The sequence below is a fragment of the Tachypleus tridentatus genome, chromosome 2 (assembly GCF_004210375.1).
Source record: "Tachypleus tridentatus isolate NWPU-2018 chromosome 2, ASM421037v1, whole genome shotgun sequence".
Lineage (NCBI taxonomy): Eukaryota > Metazoa > Arthropoda > Merostomata > Xiphosura > Limulidae > Tachypleus > Tachypleus tridentatus.
Window position 1 is genome coordinate 154,025,648 of NC_134826.1, and position 20,928 is coordinate 154,046,575.

Below are 20,928 nucleotides of genomic sequence, written 5' to 3' on the forward strand. Positions count from 1 at the left end.
TACATATAAATGTTTATTAATTAATGCTGCATTGACATATACAGATGTTTCTGACTTATTGTGGTACTTAAAAATGTCTGGTATGCTACTGTACTCACAAACATTTTCATGAACTGTACTGCCAATAAAATGTTAAGGACTTGATAATGTTACTGGCAGTTATGTCCATAACATATTTCTTTACTGTTAATTAAAATTGTCTGTTCCGTGGATAGCTACTGCACTAACAAAAATCTTCATGACTTGCAACTCTACTGGAAAAAATTATGTGATCCTGACTGACTATTAATATTTTTCATGACTTGTTCCTTTACTGGCAAATGAAAATTTTCTTTACTTGCTATTGACAAAACTTTCTATTATTTGCTACTGTACTAACACAACTTTCCTGGACATACTACTCTACCGACAATACTTTCCTGGACATGCTACTGTATTGACAATACTTTCCTTGACATGCTACTGTATTGACAATACTTTCCTTGACATGCTACTGTATTGACAATACTTTCCTGGACATGCTACTGTATTGACAATACTTTCCTGGACATGCTACTGTATTGACAATACTTTCCTGGACATGCTACTGTATTGACAATACTTTACTGGACATGCTACTGTATTGACAATACTTTCCTGGACATGCTACTGTATTGACAATACTTTCCTGGACATGCTACTGTATTGACAATACTTTCCTGGACATGCTACTGTATTGACAATACTTTCCTGGACATGCCACTGTATTGACAATACTTTCCTGGACATACTACTGTATTGACAATACTTTCCTGGACATGCTACTGTACTGACAATACTTTCCTGGACATGCTACTGTACTGACAATACTTTCCTGGACATGCTACTGTACTGACAATACTTTCCTGGACATGCTACTGTACTGACAATACTTTCCTGGACATGCTACTGTACTGACAATACTTTCCTGGACATGCTACTGTATTGACAATACTTTCCTGGACATGCTACTGTATTGACAATACTTTCCTGGACATGCTACTGTATTGACCGTACTTTCCTGGACATGCTACTCTATTGACCATACTTTCCTGGACATTATAACTGTGCAAAATAATTGAAACAAGACGGAAAATTACGATTTTTTCAATTTTTTGCTCACAAATTAATACATGATATGATCGCCTTTATTTTTCAGAAGATCATTAATCCGCTTTACCATCGAGTCCACGAGTTGACTGTAATCTTTACTAATTTTTGGATCGCGGTACCACCCTCAATTAGCTTATCTTTCGTAGTGCAGTCTTTTCTCCGAAGTTTTTCTTTACAAATCGCCCAAAGATTTTCAATAGGATTTAAGTTTGAAGAATTTCCAGGCCAGTCCAGCACTTTTATTCGCATTGTAGTCATAAAATTCTTTACAAGTTTCGATGTGTGGAATGGAGCCAGATCCATCTGGAAATCTCTTTTCCAATTCTGGAATGACTCTTCTCTGCAAAACTTCGATGTACTGTGGCCCTCACATTATACCTTCTACGATATGTAAGCCTCCGACGCCATAGTAGCTGAAAAAGTCCCAAAACATCTTCAAGGGATGTTTTATGAACTGATTGATGTGAAATTCTCGAAGTTTCCCACCTGGAGATCTTCGAACATGCAGACTTCTTTGACCCTGTACGAAGAAATGAGTCTCATCACTGAATAACACCTTCCTCCATTGTTCTTGCGTCCAGTTCTTGTATTTCAGACCCATTGATACCGTTATCATTGAGTTGGTAAAAAGTTGTTTTTTGACTGGTCTCCTTGTCCTTCTAACGCAATTTCGAATGACGCGATGAAACTCCTCCAAATTTCGTCATATATCCCAAAAATTAGATCTACCGTACTGCAAAACATAGCTAATGACGCCATCTGTGTAAAAAAATGACTCTTAAAGACAATCAGCTGGTCTAGCGAGCCTACACCGGCCGCCATGCTGAAAATATTGTAAAATGACCATTTGTTTCAATTAATTTGCACAAGGGTATATAGAAACATGCTGTGTTTACACTACACTTTATCAACATAAAGAAACAAGCTGTTTTAACAATACAATTTATGAACAGATACAGAAATATGCTATGTTCACAGTACACTTTATCAACAAATATAGAAACGTTGTGTTTACACTACACTTCAACAATTTCAGAAACCTGTGCTTACACTACATTTTAGTAACGCATACATGAACATGCTGTGTTTACACTACACTTTTTGAACAGATATAGAAACTTGCTGTGCTTACACTGCACTTTATGAACAGATACAAAGACTTCCCTGTTTTTGTACACAAATTTGCATTGCATGCTTTACAAATGTGAATAGGCGTTCATGAATTTCTGTCATTGCTTTTTGGTTTCTCTTACACTTTATAAACAGATACAAAAACGTGCTATGTTTACACTACGCATTATCAACAGTTATACAAACATCCTGGGTTTACACCACACTTTGGAACTGAAAAGGGTGTGATTCAGTTAAATCAGAAAAAAAAAAAAACATTTGGTTAGACTAGACACAAATTACGTGGAACTGTATATCATTGTAACGCACTAAATAAACTATCCTTAAAGAAAATTCATGCTTGATTTATTTCATCGTCTAACACAAAATACAATAAGTGAAGCATTATAAGTCATGTTTATAAACAATACCCTTTAAAATAACGTAAAATAAGATATACAGAAAATGGAGTAATTGTATCCCATGATTACATGCACGATTTATGAGTTGCCAAGTGACAAGTCGTTCTCATATCAATGCACATACTACATGATCAGTCTGTAGCTGTATCGGCTAGACTATCTAGATCATAGTGAACTTCACAATCCTATACATCTCACTCAAGACTCTTGTGTAGGACAGAGTAATTCTGTCATGACAGTCGATGTCTAAGTCGTGATTCTCCTATGGATGAATATTACCCCTGTCAAAATGATACAACTTTGCTTTAGTGACCTTAACTCCAAGCAAAAACGACAATTTACCTTTTGATTATCTTTTATTTACCTTTTTCATCAGTACCCGATGATGTATTTACTGGCAAAACCATAGTCATTAATGAATGAAATTTTTATGACATGTACAATCATATTTGTTTTTCTCTCAGTTACGTAATTATGGAGTTTCACCAAGTACCTGACAGTTTCAAGTGTCGGTTATATATGTGTATGTATTTATTCATTTACGTTTAGTATTTCCAGTAACTCAAATTTAAAATGACAATTAAGTTAGCCAAGTCAGCTGTAGATTTACATCGTTTTGAAAACAGCTTTTGGATAACTTTCTCTGAGTTTCATACAACGTCATCAAAATTGCCAAATCTGGGCACTGGCTATTGGGTCCTCCATCACTTAGACCTTTTCATGAAGAGTGAAGACTCAGGTAGAGTTTAAGCACTGTTCCTGGCAACGGTTTTTTTTTCCTTGATCATAAGCCATATCCCTAATATGCTGATGAGGAGAAGGAAGCCAAAGTATCGCCTATAATGTTACTTGGTATTTTGGCAGCTGTGAGTGTTTTCTCTCCGCCCTAGGATTACAGAAGAGCAAGTTACTGAAAGTAACTCGTCCATTAACTCTGAACGATACAACACTTCTCCATGACTCATGGCTGCCATAGAAGTATACTACTCTGCCTATGGAAGCTAATTACTGCCCCATAGATCACTACCTTCACCAACTGTCCACTATCTCAACTGCTGATGATACACATAACCACAGAGGTGATAACGAAAACAGGAATTAGAAGAGGAGAGATGGTAAAGAACAGGAAACAGAATCACACAACAGACATTATCGTAGTATACTGCATTCCATGTGGTGGATACAGTAAAGTTGTTACAGCTTCTATTGGTACTTCTACTACAGGCCTGGCATGGCCAAGCGCGTAAGGCGTGCGACTCGTAATCCGAGGGTCGCGGGTTCGCGGCCGCGTCGCGCCAAACATGCTCGCCCTCCCAGCCGTTGGGGCGTATAATGTGACGGTCAATCCCACTATTCGTTGGTAAAAGAGTAGCCCAAGAGTTGGCGGTTGGTGGTGATGACTAGCTGCCTTTCCTCTAGTCTTACACTGCAAAATTAGGGACGGCTAGCACAGATAGCTTTCGAGTAGCTTTGTGCGAAATTTCCAAAAACCAAACCATGAAAGTGGCTTTTAATTATGTAGCTAACTTTATACACAATCCCCGTTAAAAAATTAAAAATATATTTCTCTACTTCAAAAAAAATATATTCACCAATTATAAAGTGATAAAAATGTGATGATATTTCCAATAATTCATATAAGTCATTTAGAATTTTATCACACTGAACGAATGATAAAAAAGTTCGTGTATCTCAAATGAAGATCACAACCTAAATTATATCCTTAGCTCCTTTTATCTTTTCTTGTTTCAAATAATAAATTTTATTAAACTGTATCCATTGTAAATTTACTTTCTTCTCCTATGTACATTTTGTATAATTTTTCTCTATAGTAAAATGTGTTTTGTTTATTGTTTTATATATATATGTATTATACATGTATACCGTATTTAAATATTTAAATTGCTGTTGATAAAATTCTTAAATTCCGAACAATAAACGTGTAATTTGTTCTATTCGTTAGCACTTATCTACTCTTTGAAAATGAGCAGTTTATTATTATGTGAAATATTTTATTAACATGATTTTTATGTTACATTAAGTAAATAAAATTAGTTGGTAAACAGAAGATAAATGCAAAAATGTTATTAGTATCTGGTGTATGAAGGTTAAGGAAACAGTGTAAAATTATCCATTGGAAGAAAAGAAACTGTAACTAGTAAGCCCTCTCACCACCACTTACCAACCAACAAAGAATTTATGAAATTGGTAGTCGTGTGTGCAGCAATATGGTAGTTTTTGATGTTATGTTGAAATTATTTTAGCGGATAGAAATGATTTTAATAATACAATGTACAACTGCAAACCAGACTTTATAAATACGCTGACAGAATACTGGAATTGACAGTATTTTGTACATTGTACAATAAACTGTAGTTGTATCTGAAGCTAATTTCGCAAACTAGAATGCTACTAATATTAATAATTGTATGATACTGATACTAGTGATAATTGACACAAGATAATGTGTTAAGCCTACTAATGTTCTTTTGTAAACGAACGTGTATCTCGATTACAGTGTTGTGACAATTTTGATTTTAGGTTTTACTGTTTTACTTATTAGTAATGTTAGTAATGCGCTAGTGAAATCGCATTACATCATATGGGCTTGTTCAATCATTGTGAGAAATTTGAATATGTTATTTTTTTTATCTTGAACGTTCTGTTTTCTAAATCTAATATGCTTGGACATGTACATAGAAATTGGACAGTATACTGTGAGTGTGATGTAGTGAAATAATTGCATTAATTGTGAAAGGGTTAATACAATCTTTAAACTTGAAAATGCCAAAAAAAAAAAAGGCAAGACCACATGGAAAAAATATTAATACGAAAATTCTTGGTAGCATCAATAAGTACAACAATAATCAAAATTTTTCTCTTGGGAGTTACAATAATATTCATGATGGAGAACCTGTTCATTATTTACCTGGAATAATTGGTAATGGTAGTGACAGTGCATATGTTGGCATGGAAGTGAGGAATGAAACTACTAAAGCTGTTGGTGATGGCTTATCAGTAATACAAAGAGAATTTTCAGTTCGAGATGATGTTGATCCTCATGCTTCCTTGAAATATTTGCAAGAAATGTTTCATGAGAAGCTGGATGCCGATGTTGTTCATATGGTGTTGTCAGAATGTGAATTTAATGGTAAGTAATGTTTTTTTATTATCACATTTAAAAAATATATTATGATTGAAATCTTGTTAAGTGATTCAACTTTGTGGTATTACATATAACATTTTGATGTTCGTCTACACATTACTGTCTAATATGTTCTTGAACACTGTTGACCAATAACTTTCAAACAGATTCAAATTAAATGCAAGTGTTAACTTCATACTGAAGTGGAATTTGGTTCATTTATAGTTTTAAAGAAATAAAACATGAGTAGAAACGTTATCTAGTATTAAAAGCCTGCATTCTTAAGCCTATTATTATAAAATCATGCTTTATTAAGAATATTCTTTATAATATAACATTCAAAAATGGTTAGTGAAACTTATGTAATTTTAAACTTCTTAAAATACAAAAAATATTTTATTTCTCCTGGTAAATCTCAATATTACATTATGTTTAATATGGTGATTCAAATCATCCTGAAGAAAGATATTAATAGTGTATGTTCTTCACATAAAGTTTAAGGACAACAAAAGGCCTCTTCGACTTTGTAGGCTGTCAGTTACTAATCTAAATTTTTAAATAATGCACTCAAAAGCCAGTACTTATCATTTAAATGTTTGTCAAGTGTTTGCATAAACTTCCTCAAAATATATTGTATCCACCACTTTTGAAGACAACTCATTCCAAAGACCAACCAACTTGTTAGAAAAATAAACTGTCTTAGCTGAAGATGACACTTACACTGCTAAAAGTTATTTGGGTGTCTCCTAGTTCTACTATTTTAATTCTTAACTAATGATGTGTTAGTTATACATTTCATTTACAGTATGAAATGTCTTTAATCAGATCCCTTTTAACTCTTCTTTCATCAAGAGAAAATTTCGAAGATCTTAACGTCTCTTCATATGATAAACCTTCCATCCAAGTCACCTTCCTCTGAACTCTTTTTCAGCAATTCATATAAGGAATATATAAGGAGGCCAAAACTGAACACAGTAGCCAAATATGGCATAACCAGTATACACTGAAATTCTGATCTGTTGGGACTTTTATTCAGTATTTTTCTAGATACAACCTAAATTTTTGTTAGCTCTACCCTTAACAACAACATGTTGCTTGGATGGATCAAGAGACTGATTGCCTTCCCTGGAAATAAATATTAAGATTGTTTTCCATCAAAATTATACTTGCAGTTCAAGTTATAATGATCTACATGACATTAAGACCCATATACTATTTCTTCATTCAACTAGACAAATAATCCAAAACTTTAATTTTATCAGCAAATTTAAATAACTTGTTCATCATTTCTTCATCCATCTTGTTGAATTAAAAAATGAGTTTTAAGAGCCAGTTTCTCTAAGATTTGTGCAAGTTTCTTCAGTGGCATGTTTCATGATACCTGAGAATAAAAACTGTGGTATCATGAAACATGCCACTAAAGAAAATAACTATCAGTATTTGTCACTTCATCATTTGACTTGCAAGTAATGATGTCTTAAATGTTCATATCTGATAGCCACCAAAAGAAGTTTTGATTGGAATAGTTTCTGTATGTAGTGTACAATATATTGGTTGTGAACACCTTTAGGATGGCTCCCAGCAAACAGTTGCAGAATGTCCACAACCTGTCCCACATCATCTTTTAATTCTTTATCCTAATTCATTAACCCTCTTGCTACAGGCTCAGTGTAATATTCCAGTTTGTCTACACATTTGCACATGTGAAGTATTTGCATTAGAACTTTTGATACAGCATGTGTATCTTCACAAAATTTATTAGACTATTAGTGAAGATTACAAGTATTTTGTGTACAAAAAAATCAGATTTTTTATTGAAATATTTTTACTAAAAATTTGTTTGTGAAATTATTTTGTTTGTTCCTAGTCTTAGAGCAAAGTGATTTCATGTTATGATTAAAAATCTTTCTTCATTCTAAAAATTTCAAATATTATCTGCATAGTCTCTGAAACCCCCTAAATGCACTTGAGATATTTATTTTCAATAAGAGTTTATATATTGTTATTTTCTACACTCTGTGTCGGGTCTGTCACTTACCCAATCTCATAACCATCATAAAAACATTGGAAAAGAAATGTATGTTGTGCTTTACATTGCTAGAATGACTACATATTGTAACATGAAAATACAAATGTTTAGTCTAAGTAACTTAAGCCTCGTAACACTATATATATTTAACTATATATTTTTTATTATATTGACCTTCTAGTCATACCTAGCTAACATTATATGACTTGCATTAATACTGTATACATGTTCTCGTGTTACATATCCAGTAATATAAAAATGACCTCTAGTTATCCCACTCTTTGTTGTGTTTTAGTGGACTAGTAGTTTGTAATATATAGTCACATTTCAATTATGATACGTAATATATATATGTATATTGATTATTACTATTTAGAAATAAATTATTATACTTATTTTTCTTAAAATATAGAACAATAAATCAAGAAGTAAATAATTATCTTTTCTTGCTATGACCTTTGTACTTGGTTGTTGCTGGACGTATGTTGCTAAGCCAAAGTTTTGCACATGGAAGATATTAAACAAAATTATTTTAGGTTCTATATATATACACGCACACAGTTGAATAACTAAAAATTCATAAAACTGTAAATTATTAAGTTTAGTAACTAACATGTATTTAGACTGTAAAAAATATAAGAAATTTCAAGCAGAATTAAAACATGACTTATTTCCTTGAAAACTTGGATTGAAAGAATGTGGTAGTCTTTTCAAAGATTAAAATGGCTTATAAAATCACTGGGGGCATTCTAAAATATTTATCTCATCAAATAGAAAAAACCTTGAATTCACAATGTAATTCATTCATTTAATTAGTTTAAAGGAGCACTCCTGATAGAGTCATATGTCTGTTTTTTGAAGTTCTGGTTCCATTTGTCTTATCAGTAATTTTTCCTACAGTGAAAGAATAATTTTACAGATGACTGTGTCATTAACTGTCTTGCATTGCATGCTATTTCAGTCTAGGTAAATGCTTGACTGCTATCATTCATTCATTTTAAGATTTTTTAAATTTGTATGATTAGGTAATGGATATAGGATCCAAAATATATCTATTTACAACAGGCAGTGTGAATTTGTAAATGATGTACATTCATCATAGCATTGGAATTGTACCTTTCACCTTTATGAGTTCTTGAGATTTAATTATTACCTTCAGTGATATTTATGGATATGATGTTTTTATAATTTTATAAATATTTCTCTTTATTTTGAAACTTTAAAACTCCAAAGAAAATAATGGAATAGCCAAAGTACATTTAGGTATATAGAGTGACTATACATGTTCACTGTTGAAAACTTCTTCTGAAAGAACCTTTTGATGTTACTAAGACTTTTTCTAAATGCCAACAGTGCTTGTTGTTTTAAAGGTTTTGTGAACCTACATAAATACACAATTATTGTTCAATACAGACGCTGTTGTAGTTTGTAAATAGTAACATGATACTGATGTTTTTCCCCTTCTTAAATTTATAAATCTAAAAAGTAGTGTAGTGTCTGTTTCTTCTCCAACAACACACTTTATAGTCTTACTAAAAAACATATTTGCTTTTGAAGAATACAGAGTTTCAACTACATATCTTGTATAAAAAAAATTGTCTTGGAGTTATCTGGACAGTTGTAATCATAATCTTTCTTGACAGCTCAGGAAAACATTTGCTAAGCACAGAGCTAATTTAGATCCCATTGCTGCACTGTCAATTTGGTCATAAAAGTTTTCCTGGAAACAGAAAATATGATTTTGTTGTGGAATTATGTATGTTAAGAAATACATCTTTTCTTAGACTATTTACAATGTCATAGTTTTCAAAAACACATTAGCGCTTGTGTTAGTGGACATCTTGCCATAACAAATGTATGCTGAAAATTGAATGTGTGGAAGTCCTTGGAACACCATGCTTTGATATTATATGCCTGAAAATGCTATGTTTTTGGTTCTTGATCAACCTGTTTTATTGTTAGGACACTAATTTTTTTTTTTTTTAACTTCATGTGAAATTGGTCAATTTGACCCACCCTGGAATCATGAAACTATACATAACTCAATATATTAAGTGCATCTCCATGAAATTTGACAAACTAAGTAAGGATTACAGGTTTGTTGTGTACAAAAGTATCATGTTTTTAATAAAATATATTTATGAAGATTTGTTTGTAAATTCATGAAGCCTTTAGTGAGTTGGTTTGAGTAGCAGATGATTTTCATGCTAAGAATAAAATTATTTTTTTTCATCTAATTTATGTTTTCAGGTTTCAAGGAACTAAATGAATCTCAAGTGTTTGTTTTATTCTATAAAACTTTATTGTATTTTATCATTTATTTTGTCAAAACATAACTAATTGTATCAAAATTTATGTACAGTAAAATGAAAAATAAAAAATATGAAATGCAATTACCAGTACATTTTTTTCATCTGTACAATTAATGTTTCTAATCGATTATAAACTAACAGAGTAATCTAGAAGTTAGAAAGTACTAAAGAGAAGAATTCCAAGGTCTTACAGAGGAAAAGATGATTGATAGCTTTTAATTATATTTTTAAATTAAGAAATTGAAAGTGGATAATATAAAAATTGGTTTATAATTTGTTTCTTGTTTATTGTCACAAGTTTATAAAGTTTTTTAATTAAAATTTTGAATATAACACAGTAAGTTGTCATGATGCTTGTTAACTTTACATATGGAAAGAGTTAAACAAAATTGTGAAATTTAAATTACTTAAGTCCTTGTAGTTACCTTAATGACTAAGCTCTCTTTTGCTAGTTAATCTCTACAGTCATTACAGTGAGACATGCATTTATGTGGTTAATGTTGTAAGTGCTTGAAATAATTGGGACACATCTCCTGAACAGAAATACATCCACACATGTAGGTAATAGGGCTTTTACAGTTACAGAAATGTGCAATTGAATAATTACTTGTCTAAGGGAGATGTAGCACAGTTTAGTAGCTTTTCTATATTTGTTCACAGCATTGTATTTTGCAAATGTCTGCAGTCTTCTTAATGGATTACTGAAGTGTGAAGAGCATTTTTAGAGCAATAAAACCTAAAATGTGATCATAACTATGGTTTTAATAGAATCATAATTCACACCATACTAGAGTACAGTGTCATTACATTACAGAAAATATTGTAGCATATAATAACCTAGAATTACATGAAACAGGTGGCCAACAACATTAATCCATAAAATCATCTAATGTTTTGGATAGAATTGCTGGCATGTTCTGATTCTTTTACTTTTTGATCTGAACGTTCTCTGGTAATGGATAATTGTGACTGGAAATGTAGAAAAACTGGTAATAGGTAACTGTGATGCAGAAATGCCAGAGAACATTCAGACCAAAAAGAAGAAGAACCAGAATATGCAGCTTAGAAATTGTGAACCTAATAGTTTGAGAAACTTCATTCATGAACTGTCTCTGAAGATGGAATGCAGAGGTGTAGTGCCTCGCAAGTGAAATTGTCCTGGGAAATTTTACCACTATTTCTGAGGATCGGTAATGTGGGCATTAAACTTCTACAAAGTTACTTCAGACTGGTTTTCTGCAGGAACAATCTCTTTTACAAGGCAGTCTGGTGGTTGCTTTTTAATAGATTAGATTCTTTAGTATTGTATAATTAAACTTTGATGTATATTGCATGGCATAATCTAAAGCAAAGGACAAAAAAAGCATTCTAAATCAATACATGTACAGTAACCATTCTTATATGCTGCAATGTAGATAAAAGTATTTCTGATTTACAGAATATGCACTACTTTGTCAGATGTAAGTAACTGTACATATGCACATGATGAATATGGCATCATAAGCTAACTATTCATGTATATTAAAAACATCACAGAGGTTTGATAACTTACATTACATTCCAGGTTTGCAGTTGTTCACTAACAGGTAGATGTTATTTCTGACCACTTTTATATACTGACATGAATCACAGAGATTTGGATTGAGGATCCATGACTGATGCAAGTGCTAGGATGTCTTAGAGCATAGTGATGTCAGGTTCTCCAATGACACTTTGAAGCATCACACAATATTGCCTTATATCCTAATTTTCATCTGTGTCAGGATTGGCTAGACTGTACTAGATGTAAGTTTGCTATTCTTCATTAAAATGCGAGTGGCTTCTTCCACTATTTGCCTTACATTTTCTTATAGACTCTTATAGTGGGTACCAAAATTTTTCTTTTTTCCTATGGATCCTCCTTCAAAAAATTTAAATAAATTAGTGAAAAAATAGTCAATAGGTAAGCGACCATGTCTTGAAGACTCCAAGCAGCAATCTTCAATATCTGTAACACACGTACATCATTTTCTTACATTATATCCTCTTTCAGAAAAACCTTCAGGGCAATTGTCCCCTTTTTTTATTCAGAAGGGACTAGAGGGTCTTGCTGGCTCTCCAAAGTCAGTAAAGAAGCTTTGATCTGGAGACATATTAGTTGAAAAATTCACAACCCACCACAGTGAACTCCTCTTGAATTCATTGGCAATTGGGGATATACCTATTGAGGTTACGCCTCATGCTATCTTGAATTCATCATGAGGAGTTATTGTTGAGAGGGATTTGAAGAATGTCCCCAAGTCAGAGATTCTCACTGGTCTCTCCACTTAAGGAGTTTCTGCAGTGAGGTGCATCTCCACTCTCAAAGATGGAGTTACATTGCCAACAAATACCCTCATTTTGACATTTACATCATCACGAGCACCTGCCACCATCAAGGCAGGTTATCTAATTTGCAGGGTATGGCCATCCATTCCAAACTCTCTCCAATGTTTCCAATGTCAGAGGTTTGGCCACTCAAAGACATCATGTCATGGTTTCCTGACATGTGCTCGTTGTGGTGGCAAGGACCACAATGCCTGTGAATGTGACATGGACCCACATTGCATCAACTGCAACTTCTCAACCTTCCTACTTTTGTTCTTGCCCAAAATGGTTGGAGGAAAAAGAGATGCAGTGTTTGAAAACAACTCATAACATTAGTTACCCTGAGGCTCGGAAATTGCTGCCCACCACTCCATCTTGGACATATGCTGCTGCACTCCATTCCACAACTACAGTGGGAGTGCAGACAGATCTCTCTGTGCCTCCAAGAGAATTGTTTTTAAAACAAATGAAAAGCCTTTTGACCACCATTGTTAAAAAGGTTGATGAATCGACTTCCACACATATCTCTGTTCCTCCCATACATTCCAACAAACCTCAAGATCCACATCCTTCAATTTCAAATACAGGCATTTCTTCTGATACATTTTTTTCTCCCATCCCAAGAGGCAAAACAATCATTCATTTGCATCCTCAGTCACTGGACTCCCCTTCCAATAACAAAGACCTGCCCAATCGACCCAGGGCAGGATTCAGTGGAGGTTGATAGACCTCCTCTGACTAAGGACAGTAAGGAAAAAAGATGTGGTCATAAACAGAAGGGTTCTCCAGCCACTTCGCCTACCCGTCATTAAAAATGGCTACCTTTATACAATGGAACTGTTGAGGTTTACGTTCTAATCTGGATGATACCAAAACACTGATTGCTTCCTACCATCCTGTATGTCTTTCCTTACAAGAAACATTTCTAAAACCTGCTGATACAATCACCATTCGGCAGTTTTCTCTGTACAGAAATGACAGGCTTTGTGAAGGACAAGTGCATGGAGAGGTGGCACTATTGTTTGATCAGCATGTGCCCACCCTGTCTTTGTCACTCAACACACCCTTGGAGGCCGTAGCCATCCGTGTTTCCTTGGGTCATACCATCACTGTTTGTTCTCTCTACCTGTTCCCTGGAAAGACATATGATCAATCAGACCTTGATGCTCTTGTTGAACAGTTGCCATCTCCCTTTCTACTCCTAGGGGACTTTAATGGACATCATCCCCTATGGGGAAGTGCTATTATTGATGGGAGGGGTCGCTCTGTAGAGCGTATGCTCTCTGATCACAACCTTTCTCATTTTAATACTGGTTCTTCCACTTATTTTCATGCACCTAGTCAGTCCTTTACCTCTATTGATCTCTCAGTTTGCTCCCCTTCATTATTCTCCCATTTTTCATGGGTTAACAATTATCCACTAGGCAGTGATCATTTCGAGAGAAACTGGTCGTCGTCGATGCCACCCGACCTGCATGCCCCAGTGGAATCTGGATCAGGCAAACTGGCCCTCTTTCACTGTTCTTGTAGAACTTGATCCTGCCATTGTCTGTAAGCCATCAATAGACTGTGTGGTGGCAGTAACTGACTGTATTATACAAGCAGCTGCACATTGTATTCCTGAACCCTTGACACATTTTCCACAATATCCTCATCCATGGTGAAATCCTGCCTGCCACATGGCCTGGGATTCTTTTCATAGATATCTCACACTTTTGAACCTTGTCGCTTTCCAACGGACCTGTGCACATGCTAGGTGGGTAAGACGTCAAAGCCAGAAGGAATCTTGGATCAAGATCACAACTAGCATATCTTCTACCACCAGTTCAAAGGTCATATGGGACAGGATTCGAAAAGGTCAGTGGGCACTACAATTCTGTCCCCCTCTCGATCTTACTCTCTGATGGTCAGGAGGTGGCTGATGTCCGGAGCATTGCTGATACTCTAGGTGAAAGCTTTTTCCAGGTATCAAGTGCTTCTGCTTGTTCCTCCACCTTCTTGGCCATCAAGACTTGGGCAGAGCGTTCACCTCTTTCCTTTCGAACTGACTGTCTCTTTGACTATAATTGTCCCTTTACACTGGTGGAACTGAAAATGGCCCTTCATAGGTCTGGCAGTACATCTGTTGGACCTGATGGTGTACACTATGACATGTTGCACCATCTATCTCCTGCTTCTCTTGATGCCCTTCTAATTGTCTTTAACTGGATCTGGCAGGAGAATGTTTTTCCTGATGCCTGGTGCCAGGCTATTATTTTACATTTCTCTGAGCCAGGGGAAAGATCCCAAGATTCCTTCAAACTACCATCCAATTGCTTTGACGAGCTGTCTCTGTAAGACCTTGGAAAGGATGGTAAATGCTCATCTTGTTTGGTTCCTCGATTCAAACAACCTCCTCTCGCCCACACAGTGTGGGTTCCAACGACAGAGCTCCACCAAAGACCACCTAATTCAACTTGAAACATCAATCAGGGAAGCCTTTCTCAAATGCCAACATCTTGTATCAATATTCTTTGACATTGAGAAGGCTTATGACACAACACGGAGGTGTGGCATTTTGCAAGACCTCCATACATATGGGTAATGTGGCCATTTACCTATATTTATTGAAAATTTTTTAATGGATAGGAGATTCCAAGTTTGTGTGGGTTCGACACTTTCCCGTTCTTTTGTACAGGAACTTGGAGTCCCTCAGGGCTGTGTTTTGAGTGTCACACTTTTCAGTTAAAGATAAATGCCATCACTGAACAACTCCCTCTCACTATTGGAACATGAGATATATTGAGCGGCAACTACAAACTGCACTCAATCGTGTACTGAAGTGGACTATGGCAAACGGCTTTTAATTTTTCTCTCTCTAAAACCATTTGCATGCACTTCTGCCGTCAACGGGGTATTCACTCTGATCCTGAACTTCATATCGGTGAAGTTTTGCTGCCAGTGGTCCCTGAGACTAAGTTCTTGGGGTTTATCTTTGACCGTAAGCTGACCTTTATACCACACTTAAAGTAGCTATGGGTCAAATGCACAAGAGCACTGAACATCTTCTGTGTCCTCTCTACTACTAGTTGGGGAGCAGATCAATGTTCTATGTTAAAGGTATATCGTGCTTTTATTCGATCAAAACTCGACTATGGATCAATGGTTTATGGATTTGCCAGACCCTCGGCCATAAAGATGCTAGACCCCATTCATCACCACGGACTTTGACTCTGCACTGGGGCTTTCTGCACCTTTCCAGTTCAAAGCTTATACGTTGAATCTCATAAACCTTCTCTGCACCTTTACCATTTGTAACTATCTTTACTATATTCTTCGAAACTTTGTTCTCACCAAAGCATCCCACCTGGGGATGTGTTTTTCTTCCTCAGTGGGCCGTACTTTTTCAGAACAGACAATCTGCCATTGCTCCGTTTGGCCTTCACTTCCAGGTGCAATTGGTTGACTTGGGTCTGTCCTTGGATAACATTGCAGATTCCACAGGTTAGCCCATCCCATCATGGCTTATTACAGCCCCCAAATGTGACCTTTCAGTCGTCTGAAAAAGGCAGATACTCCAGATTCGAAGTATCGTCAATTATTTAATGAACATCTTTCAAACAATCATTCCATTCCCATTTATATAGATGGTTCCAAATCAGGTAACACAGTGGGCTATGCTATGGTTTGCTGCAGTTCGGTGGTTGCACGCAGAATCCCCTCTTCAGCTTCTGTGTTCACTGCTGAACTGTATGCCATATCGCTTGCCCTGGATCATATTGACTCTGAGCAGTACTCCAACTGCACTATTTATACTGACTTGCTTAGTTCTATACTGGCCTTGGAATCACTGCACGTTGGCTCACACCCTGTTCTCGCTGATATTCAAAACCGACTGGCCCATTTCTCATTACCTGCTACTTTTATCCAGTTTTTTTGGATACCAGGCCATGTTGGTATTCGCAGGAATGAGCTTGCAGACACAGCAGCTAAATCTATCTGCTCCGGTACTATCACCACTGTGCCTATTCTGTACATGGACTATGGTCTTGTATTCAAGGCTCGGCTCCGTGCCAGCTGGCAGTCCACTTGGAGTGAGCAGTGCGACAACAAGCTTTTTCAAATAAAACCCTATATTGGGCTTTGGCCATCTAGCTTCCGTAAGGTTTGGAAGGAGGAAGTTGTTCTAACCAGACTACGCATTGGTCATAGTTTTTTAACTCCTTGTTTTCTTTTATCTGGAACTGATGCACCAGTGTGTAGTTTGTGTAACACTGAAATTACTATCAGCCACATTTTACTTTCTTGCCATCATTACGATTCTCAACGACGGCACTATTTTAAACATGTTTTTTCCCAGGGTTTATCTGAAAGATTGGACAATGTTATTGGTGAAGGTGACACTGTCCACCTTGATAAAGTTTTTAGTTTTTTAATGGCCATTAATCTTTTTAATCTCATTTAAGTGTTGGATATTTATTCATTGCACCTTTTTAATTGTGGTTCCCTTTTCACAGTTTCATTCTCTCTAGTTCAATTTGAGATTGAAAAATGGCCAGAACATTAACTCAACACCAGGACTGGAAAGGTCAACTTCAGGTGACTAACACTGCTGTTTGAACTATCCGTTTGAACTACCTATTAGTCATCCTGGCGAGTTGTTATTCCAATTTTGCTGCACATCTTTTAAACTTTTATTACTTTACTCTTTGGTACTGGCCATAATGACACATATCCCAGAACCAGGACTGAAAAGGCCAACTTCAGGTGACTGACGGTGGTTCTTGTACTTACCTGTTAGTCTTCCTGGCGGGTTATGATCATTACCTTTTTGCTAGAGTAAATACCTTACAACTTCTTATACTCTGCCTTCTATCTTAACATTGTAGACTAGGTGTCAACATTTGTTTTATACGTTTTTGGTTTTACCTTCATTTCCTTTTATGTATTTTACTTCATTTTCTTTATGTTTACCTTTTTACCAGACATTTGGCTAATTATTATTACGATTTTGCTATGTGTCTTTTAAAACTTTTATTTTACTTTACCTTTTGATAATGGCTCTTATGACACATAACCCGGAACCAGGACTGGAAAGACCAACTTCAGGTGACTGACGGTGGTTCTTGAACTTACCTGTTAGTCTTCCTGGTGGGTTATGATCATTACCATTTTGCTAGAGAAAGTCCTTTACAACTTCTTTTACTCTGCTTTTTCTCTTAACATTGTAAACTAGGTGTCAACACTGGTTTTATGCTTTTTCTGTTTTTCAATGATGTTTTGTTTTACCTTCATTTCCTTTTTTGTATTTTACTACATTTAATTTATTTTTACCTTTTTAACGGACATTTGGCACAGGTAGCCTAGCTGCTTTGTGCCATAAAACACTAAATCAATTAATCAATCAACCTTATCTTCATGGTTTTTGGTGGCTTCATTTCTCCTCGTGCTATTATTAGAGAAATTTCCAAATCTTTGGAATCATGTATGGTATCTGTGAGACAACATTGGAGCCTTTAGTCCTTAGTTGATCATACTGGTCCCTTGTCATAAATATCTCATCCTACACCTTCCTGTTCTTTACTAATTCCTATCACTGAGGGTTTGACATTTTGTTGGTGTCTTAACATTAATTTCATTGTTGCCAGCAGTTTTGTAACTGTTAGGTAGTTTATGGTACAATCCGGAGCATGTTTAGATAATTTTGTTCCCTTCTGGAGTGACTTCACAATTGATCTTTGAGTGATCCAATTTTGTCAAAATGACTTTTCATACACTACCTTCCCCATGACTATTGTCTCCTGTATCAATATCCCATCTGTTACTTCAAGACCTTGCTACCATGGCATTTGCAGACTCTTTTATCATGGAGAGTTGTCAAGTCTGTTAGCTAGTTTTCTCCATGTTTCTTGTCATCATCAAGGAAACAAAGGACTGTTGTCCTGTGTTTGCTCTGTTCCACTTCAACCAATTTTTCAATCATTTTCATTTTACCATGAAGTCCTTCCTCCAGTGGACTTTTTTTCAGGACTGTGGATGACTAGGGTAGACATTTGCAATGTCTATCTCCATTTTCCTATTTCTCATCAGTGCAGATGCTATCTTTGGTTTATCCACTGCAAGGTTGTTTGTTAGTTTTATGCTTGCTTCAGCACTGAATGTGTTTTGTTAGGTATTCAAAGCTTGTACTCAACTTGTGCTTGTCTGAGATAGCATTTCTTTCTTTTTGTGCACATAAAATTTTACCACTTTAGAAGATATGAGGTCTGTGAAAGCCTTTATTCCTTTGGGTTGGGCACATATGCATTATATTCAGTGACCTTGCACAGTTAATGGAATCTTGCTCAAAATCTCTTAGACTGGCACATTTCTTTCCTTTCAGACTGTCTGAATTGGCATTTGAATGAGGACAATACAGTGATGGTAGTACTGCTTCATCTGCCTCATGCAGGTTTGTATATGTTCACAGTTCCTTCTCTTCAAAGTTGGGGGTATGAATCAGTTGGCAGGAAGCTTCTGGACAATGGTCTTAAATCAAAAAGTTTTATCATATCAATATTTTGGAGTTTCTATCAGTACAACATGCTTTGGATAATTTTTTTTTCTATGATAAGGAACTGACTTGTCATGATCCATTCAACCAGTTCTACTGTTATGGCCTATATCATTCATCTTTATATTCAAACATTAGAACTTGTTTCTTGAGACCACAACCTGCAAATAATTCTCATGGAAGATTGTCTTTCAGACCTGGTGAGGTTTATTTCACTCAGTGGTCTCTTGACCCTTGGGCTTTAGGTGGCTATGCAGTCATTGGGATACTCCTCATCTGGTTGCTTTTGCAACTTTTCTAAACACCAAGCTACAAACTGCCTCTTTTCTTGGTCTCTAGCTATGGATTCTCTGAGTCAGAATTGGACCAACCAGTATCCATGTTTATCCTCCTGTCTGACTCCCCAACAAGAGTTTTGTCATCCAAGCCATTCCTTGTTGGGTCCTTCTGACTGTTCTGTATTGGCCATCATAACCTTGGTTTTGTTTTCTCATTCAGCTTCATATTACTTCACCTTCCCTTTTCTTCTCACTCCATCCATATTCCATTAACTTCAATCACCAGACCTTCATTCTACCCCTTTTCACCCTCCTATTTATGTCTGTCATTTATCAGGTCCCTGGCAGGGATATCCAGATTACCCTAGCATGTTATTTCATTTTGTAGCACAAATGGTTTGCCCATGGTTTGAGGTATATCAGTGTAAATGGAACATCTTCTGTCATTCATTTTTTAGTTTTGGCTTTTATTCTTTTTGCAGCTCACTGTTCCTCATCTTATGGATTTCTTCACCTGGCACTTTGGTTGTGGGGCATCTTTATCTTCTGTAAGTGGTGACCAAGCAGCATTATTCAACACTTTCCATTTTTTCTGGTATCATTTGGTGTTTTTCTGGAAATGTGGATCTCCTCATCATGCTGTTCTTCACTGCCTTACACTCCCTCCCATTGTACTATAATCCTCGTGTTCCATGTTTCACCCGTCTCTTAAGACTTATTTCCTACTCCTAGCCTTTGGGCTTTATCAGTGTCGTATATTTGCTATCAACTTCTCACATACCTTGTTCCATTTCATGTGCTCTTCATTGTTATATTCCATGCTTGGCCTTCTGTCACGTTCCTATTCCTGCCTTTTTATACTCTGGCGACATTCCTTGATATGTTATTTTTCTCCTTGTACTCTTATAAGTTGGGTTCGTCAATTAATTTAGTTGGCATATTCCTACCTGTCTTCTTCCCAAATTCTGTTCCAGGTGTTTTATACATTAGGTGTTTTTCCCTTATATCTCACCATGATTGTCCATTGGAGGAAAGGTTTCACTCAAGCATGTAGACTACGCCTTATAAATTCTTCTCCCATTATCTGGCAGTTTCTTCCACATCATGGTACCACATTTCACCTGTTGCTGGCCTTTGAACTTTGGTGTGACTATGATTGAGTATCGTATCTTTTTTTTTTACTTTTAGTGACATGTCCTACGTTAGGTTTAGGATCCCACACAACTGTGTTGCCTGTCCAGGTAGGCTTCTTATCTTTCAAACCAGCATTATACAGTCAAGACATTTACCTATCACCAGTTTTTGTGGTGGATTTTCTCCCCTTCCAGTTCTGGGCCAATGGAGTGGTGGACTATGAAGGAATTTTCCTGAATGTGAATACTTCCATTCAGTTGAGTGTAGGACATTTGTGTTCTGATGGTGTAGATGGCATTCAGTTCTGCAGCTGTGGACTCCCTTCCATGCAGTTGGCTTAAGAAGTTGATGTTGCATTCAGTTTCTGTGTGATTCTATCTGGAGGGTGTAATTACATATATTTGCTAGAGGTGATCTACTTCTGTGAAGTGTAACCCAGAGGTTAGTGTTGCACTCCAACTTCTGTGAGCTCCAGGGGATAATGTGTAT

At 35.9% G+C, this 20,928-nt stretch overlaps 1 protein-coding gene across 3 annotated transcripts in view; it reads left to right on the forward strand.

The window, feature by feature from the left end:
* The first annotated feature begins 4,615 nt into the window (after nucleotides 1-4,615).
* The window catches only part of LOC143245397 (NEDD4-binding protein 2-like), a 78,959-nt gene continuing 62,646 nt past the window's right edge, over nucleotides 4,616-20,928 (forward strand). For 2 of the 3 annotated variants that reach the window (XR_013025619.1, XM_076491691.1), the window contains exon 1: nucleotides 4,616-5,814. Coding sequence is in view for 1 of the 3 variants with exons in the window: in XM_076491691.1 (XP_076347806.1) it covers nucleotides 5,448-5,814 (367 nt within the window). In the remaining 2 variants the exon portion in view is untranslated. The remainder of the gene's footprint in view (nucleotides 5,815-20,928) is intronic. The other variant, XR_013025618.1, reaches the window with a different exon arrangement.